General features: G+C 23.1%; 1 protein-coding gene across 1 annotated transcript; it reads right to left on the bottom strand.

Moving 5' to 3' along the window:
• Nucleotides 1–4,411: 4,411 nt before the first annotated feature.
• LOC127291439 (tetratricopeptide repeat protein 1) lies at nt 4,412–6,086 on the bottom strand. Its single transcript, XM_051320582.1, has 4 exons — nt 5,683–6,086; nt 5,257–5,433; nt 4,986–5,171; nt 4,412–4,741 (listed from the first exon to the last, which is right to left on the bottom strand). The coding sequence occupies exons 1-4, from the start codon at nt 5,980–5,982 to the stop codon at nt 4,562–4,564; spliced, it is 843 nt and encodes a 280-aa protein (XP_051176539.1). The 5' UTR covers nt 5,983–6,086; the 3' UTR covers nt 4,412–4,561.
• Between the last annotated feature and the right edge of the window lie 269 nt (nt 6,087–6,355).

The following is a 6,355-nucleotide window of genomic DNA, read 5'->3' as shown; positions in this document are numbered from 1 at the left end:
ATAAAATTCTCGAATTATTGTCATTTTAATAATTATTCAGTACTAATAAATAATAATATTAATAAATTTATAAATGAAAGTAAGTTTCATTTTAATAAAATATTTTTAAAATATTTTTTTTTTCGTTTTTTTTTTGCCACTATAGGATATTTCTCTTTACTAATAGAAAATCAAACTAAAATGTATTTTATATTGAAAAACAAAAAAAAAAAAGAAAAAAATTTTTTTTAACAAACTATTTAAACAAAAAGCATTGTCAGGTTCACTCTAAAAATTTTTGCAAAATGTTTTTAGTATTTTTAGGTATGTAAAATTTTTTAAAAAATTTAAAAAAATCATACCCAAAATTTAAAAAAATCGTTATTTTAATATAAAAATCCACTTTTTTTCCTTAACATATTTTGAAAATACATAGATGAAAAACTGAAACTTTTTTTTTGTTGGCAAAAATTCCTCAATTCAATACTTTTAAAGTTATAAATGCCATGGAAATTAGATGTACCTCGAAAAATCCAGATTTTTAAAAATTCATAACTCGAAAAATTGGGCATTTTTTAAAAAAATAAGAAATACGTAAATATACCTTTTCTACAAAAAACAAAATATTTATCTGAATTTAAAATGTGATAAGTAAAATCTCACGTGTAGCCCATATGTATCAGTAGTAAAAGAAAATTTTATTCAGACAGCACATGTAAATTCTTCGAATCTATATTTAGTCAATTTTTTTTTAATATTTCATATATTTTGCTTCCTCATGGAATGTACCAAATGAATACAAAAATTTTATTAATAATAATAATAATAATAATAAAATTTTTCGATTTTTTGATATATTTTTATGTTTTTTGATCTCAGGAATTCAAAAATCACATTCTTAAAAAATTTCGTTTCATGCATTATTTGTTTAAAAAAACTTTGTTTAACTTTAAAATTATAATAACCAATTTAGAACTTTAATTAATAAAAAATTAATAAATATTAATTCACTTTATATATATATATATATATATATATATATATATATTAATAATTTTTTATAAATCTTATTATTTTATTTTTATTGGATTAAACGCGACACTAATAGGAATGAATTAATCATTTTTATACTATATCAAACTTATGGTTGAAAATTTTATATTAATTTCATTATCCAATGGAAAATGTGTCAGCGGATAATATGCAGATTTTCAAATTGTCAAACAAGTATATTGCTAATTCATAAAATCAGATTTAGTTAAATTATTCATTTGTTATATCTGTCATTTCTAAATTCATGATCTCGTTATTAAAATTGAAATAAGTGGGTGCCAGTTTCAGCTTCATGATTTTGTGATAAAACTAAGTTTCAGTCAAGCAGAAGTATTTATATTTTGGTAATTTCAATATCAGTAGTTAAAGACAGCTTTTTCGCGCAGAGATAATTTTTTTTTTATTTAATTATTCAATTAATTTTTGCAGTCCTGATGCATAAGTGTAATACAAAAAAATTAGAAAAAGATATAAAATAAAAAATTGGCGGTATTAATATTATTAGTAGTAAAAGAAAATTTCAGTCAGGCAGCATTACTAAATTCTTGAAATTATAATAGTAGTAGTAAAAGTCGATTTCTGTCAGACAAAACTTTATCGAACTTTGAAAACTTGTTATCAGTAGTAAGAGACAATTGTAGTCAGACATCAATTGTCAGAATAAGTTTTATGAAGAGTTGAAAATAAACATTTTTTCAGTCTTGTAATTTTCTCATATAAATAAAAGTCAAATTTAGTCAGAAAAAAGTATTAAAATTTCAGTAATATCAGTTTCGATTATAATTGGAATATCAATGTATGAATCATTCAATAAAGCTTATTTTTATTGATTTAAAAAAAGAATAGTTTCTAAAATATACCAATTTAAAAAAAATTGATATAATTAAATAATTAAAATATAATAGTTTCAAAATTAATGGCTGTTCAAAATACTACAGTAATTTTATAAAATAATGGTTTTAAATTGTGTGACTTTTCCTATATATTTGAATCGTGACCAACTTTAGTTTCATTCATTCAGACGGAACAAATCGTACTTCAAATAAAATAACGGTGAGTATTTTTGGCCTTCAGCAAATAATAGAAAGGTAGACGATTAAATTTGGACAGACTGGTTTAATTTTAATGAGAAAAATTGATTATATCTTCAGTATAAAAAAAATTTGTCTGAAGTGTCTTTATAATAACAGTCATAATATATATTGAAGAAACAGCGAATATTTTAATAGCGAATGAAAAAATATCAATCGTAAAATAAAAAATTATATATATATTAATAAATGAGTCATGAAATAACAATATAATTTGATTTGGAATTTTTTCAAAATTAACAGAAAAAATGTAAAATTTAGTAAAAATTAATATAGGTAATAATTTTAATCTTAATTAATTAATAAAATTCTTAAAAACAATATTATTAATAATAGATATATTTAATATTTTGTTTTAATCCAAAAATAATCGATCGTCTAATTCTAATAAAAATATAATATATTTGTTTAAGAGTGAAATAACTGTTTATTTGTTTTAAATAAAAATGTTGTTTGGAAAAAATAAAATTTTTTATATATATACATATTAAAATTTGTTTGAAACAAATAAATATTTATTTAACGATTTTTTTTATAGAAACTGTTTTGGAAAATGCAACAAAAGTGAAAAATAAAAAATTTTGAAAATAAAATATAGCAACACATGAAAAATTGGCAATGAATTTAGCCGCCAGAAAGTCGAGGCGGGTGTAGGACGCCTGAATGTCTAGCTCCAATAACTTAAGAGTGCGATATCAAAACTCGAGGACGCTATCTATACCTAGTTTTTTTTTTTTTTTTTTTTTTTTTTTAATAAGAATCTATTTCACGGTATTTTCTTTGAAAAAAAAAATCAATTTCCCAAGGAAAGTAAAATCCCTTTGATTTTCAAATACAAATATAAATTTATTGCCAGATTCATTAGATAATATTATATTTTGGAACTTCTCTGTAACGGATAATTATCATAGTTACATAATTTCTCATACAATTCAAATATGATTTTCTATATTTGCTTTAAATTTTGGAATTAAGCTTAAAATTTTCAAACTCAAAGGCTCAAAGTCGTTTTATAATGTGAGAGTTCGAATAGAATCTGCGAGTTTATAAAATTCAATCATTATAAACTAAATGCAAATATACTATCAACTCTCATATTATGTAAAATCTCTCTTTGAATGTTGACATTTCCAATATAAGTATATACAGAGAGTAAAAAAATAAAATTTTCTTCATATGTAAAACCCAGCTTCATCATTTTCTCTTGAAAAATTTTAAATAATTTTTTTAAATTATTTCTTAAACGCTTTAATAAAATTAATTGTATTTAAAATATGGTATATATATATGTGTGTATAGTAGGATTTTGAAATTAGAGATTTCAAATTACGAATTCGTTTCTTGATATATTTTTTAAGAAATTTTTATAAGGGTAAGGATGAAAAGAGAGCACGTTCGAAAATACATAAAGGTTTGTTCGTGACGAGCATGTAACTATTTATCTTTCTACTGACGTATATATATTAGATGTTACACGTATCTATGGATATATATCGATAAATGTAAAATGATCACGAAGCTAAAATTTCGATGGCAAAAGAGAATCCGCTTCATTTTTACCATTTTAAATTTTGATATTATAATAAAAAGTTTAAAAACAATATTTTCTTTAATACATTTTGTTTTAATATTATCAAACAAATTGAAAATGTTAAAAATAAAATTCGTAATAAATAAATAAAAATGGATAATTATAGATATATAATAATTTAATATTAATAGTATATTAATAAATATGTTAAAGGAAAGTAAAATAAAATTGATTCAAGAAATTTATGTAATATGTAACAGAAAAGAGTAAACAAAAGAAGAAGTTTTACGGAGAACTTTTTTTATTATTAAGACGTATAACAGCAAGTTACTTTTTAAAAGTTTCTATAAATATGAAATTTTAATATGACTTTGATACTTAAACTTTAAACACATGTCAATTTAAAAAGAGAAAATATTGTTGTCTATTTGAACTATAAATGAAAAAAATAATAGTTTGAAAAATCTAATTTAATAGTGTGTAAAATAAAAAACAAAATAAGTGACAAAACTAAATGCATTAAGAAAATAGAAATGTAGAAAATGTGAACATATTTTTTTTTTACTAACATATTTGCAAGTTTTTGTTTCCAAATTTTTGATCATATCCTCTTGTTTTAACACATCACATCACATTTATAACCTTCTTCAAAATAAATAAAATGAAATTTTTAATAAGTTAACTTCAGGTATATTTAAACATCTCTGAAGTTTGGTTTCACAGTTATTATGGGAAGGATCGAGAAAAAATTCAAAACTTGTTATTTTTTATAGAAAAAATTGGAACATAACTTACTTTTTATTTAAGACTTTAAAAATTTTCCCTTATTCTATATATATATATATTTTTTTTTTGTAACAACATATAAATTGTAAACACAGTTATTCATTAATAATTAAACTTCCTTTTAACTAGGATTCTGATTAAATTTTACTGAATATCCACCACTGTTTGGATCTTGTTGTAATTGGAAATTTGCTGTTGAGAGACCAAAAGGTTTTAAAACTAAATTACCCAAGTCCTTAAGTTTACCAAGCATTTCAGTTTTTAATTTCTCATTTCTTTCTGCAATTAAACCAGGTAACCTCTGAAGAAAAAAAAATTTATTTGAGTTAAAAGGAGCCAAATTTTTTAATAGAGAAAAATATTTTTTAAATATTTGATTATTTTATTTTTAAAAATCACACATTCTATACGTAAATGTATAAAATAAAAAAAAGAATTTTAATTACTTTGAGATTTAAAAGTTTTCTCATTAAATTTTTTGATTACCATTTTCAACTAAATTTAAGGGAAAATACAATAGTGTAACAATAAGTGAAAAATCTTACTTGAATTGCGTAACTAGATTCGCTGTGACTTGGATCAAAAGTTAAAACTTTTTTGAAATCTTCTAAAGCCTCATCGAATTTCTCCGTTTCTTCATATAAATTAGCACGTCTTAAATAAGCCTTTACATGATTTGGTTTTAGTTGAATAGCTTTGGTACAGTCTCTAATTGCGGATTGTTTTTCATTCTGTTAATAAAACAAAATTACAAACAGTTATAAAATATTAATAACAATCGACGTATAATTATAATTGTATATTATATACACATACCGGAAGTTTACATTTGGCTGCAGCTCTATTGGCGAAAAGAAAAGCCCTTTCCTCAGTAAAACACAGTGGACAAATTTTCAGAGCTTGTGAATACATAGACAAAGCTGTTTCAAATTCGCCACTATTAAATTGACTATTAGCTTCTTTTCTGAGGAATTCAGCCTCTGTTTTTAATAACTGAAAGAATGATAAATATTAGATACTTTTTATTATTAACATTAATAATCTAAAAAGATTGTGTAAATCTTTTATTGTTTTATAACCATAACCTCAAAATGACTTGTTTCTTCTTTTTGAATGTAATTCCTTAATCTATTGATTTTAAATTATATATTTTGATTATTTAATCTGTGTTTTGAATTATTTTTGTTTATTGAAATACTATTTCAAAAGGACTAATAAATAATAATAATAATAAGCCCTAACCTCTTTATCATTTTCACTTAGGTTTAAATCTCTATCTTTTAACTCTTCTTCATCGGATAAATCTTCCTCAATTAAATCTTGAGCTGTATCAACTTTCTCATTCTTTTTATCCTCCTCCTCCTCCTCAGGATTTTTTCCTATATTTTCCCAGGGATCATCTTTACTGCTCTTTGTCTCTGAATTTTCTTGTTCCACAGATTTAGTTTTATCTTCCTTCACACAGGAACTTTTAAAATCTTTTGTCAATTCTTCAATAATTTCTTCATTTGTTTGCATAGAATACAATTTCTTTTCGGCCATTTCTAAAAATACTTTTTTTATTTAAAAAAATAACAATTTTAATGCGCTGAATCACACTATAACTGAATTTCTTTTAGGTTATATTAAAATTACAATTTTTGACAGGCGCTCTGGCGGCGAATTGTGGAACTAAAACACATAATGCCGTATTTAAAGAACCACTCTGGTTTAATGGCGCACTCACACCTTTTTTGGCTGCCTGCCTGCCTGCAGGTTACCATGGCAACGCACGAGTGTGAGTGAGACAGAAAATTTGAAAATTCAAATTTTTAAATTTTCTGTCGCACTCACTCTCATGCGTTGCCATGGTAACCTGCATGCAGCCAAAAAGGTGAGAGAGCGCCTTAAGAGCAAAAATTTTATTTATTTGCAT

Source organism: Leptopilina boulardi, unplaced genomic scaffold, assembly GCF_019393585.1.
Source record: "Leptopilina boulardi isolate dan_hultmark-lab unplaced genomic scaffold, ZJU_Lbou_2.1 LbouV2_137, whole genome shotgun sequence".
NCBI classification, from domain to species: domain Eukaryota; kingdom Metazoa; phylum Arthropoda; class Insecta; order Hymenoptera; family Figitidae; genus Leptopilina; species Leptopilina boulardi.
The sequence above is the reverse complement of the archived record's forward strand: the minus strand, read 5'-3'. Positions and strand labels throughout refer to the sequence as shown.

Coding starts and splice junctions, on each gene's coding strand:
- LOC127291439 (XM_051320582.1), bottom strand. CDS start 5,982: ATGGCCGAAAAGAAATTGTATTCTATGCAAACAAATGAAGAAATTATT. Junction 5,434..5,682: donor TAAGTGAAAATGATAAAGAG/GTTAGGGCTTAT, acceptor TCATTCTTTCAG/TTATTAAAAACAGAGGCTGA. Junction 4,742..4,985: donor AATCTAGTTACGCAATTCAA/GTAAGATTTTTC, acceptor TTTTTTCTTCAG/AGGTTACCTGGTTTAATTGC.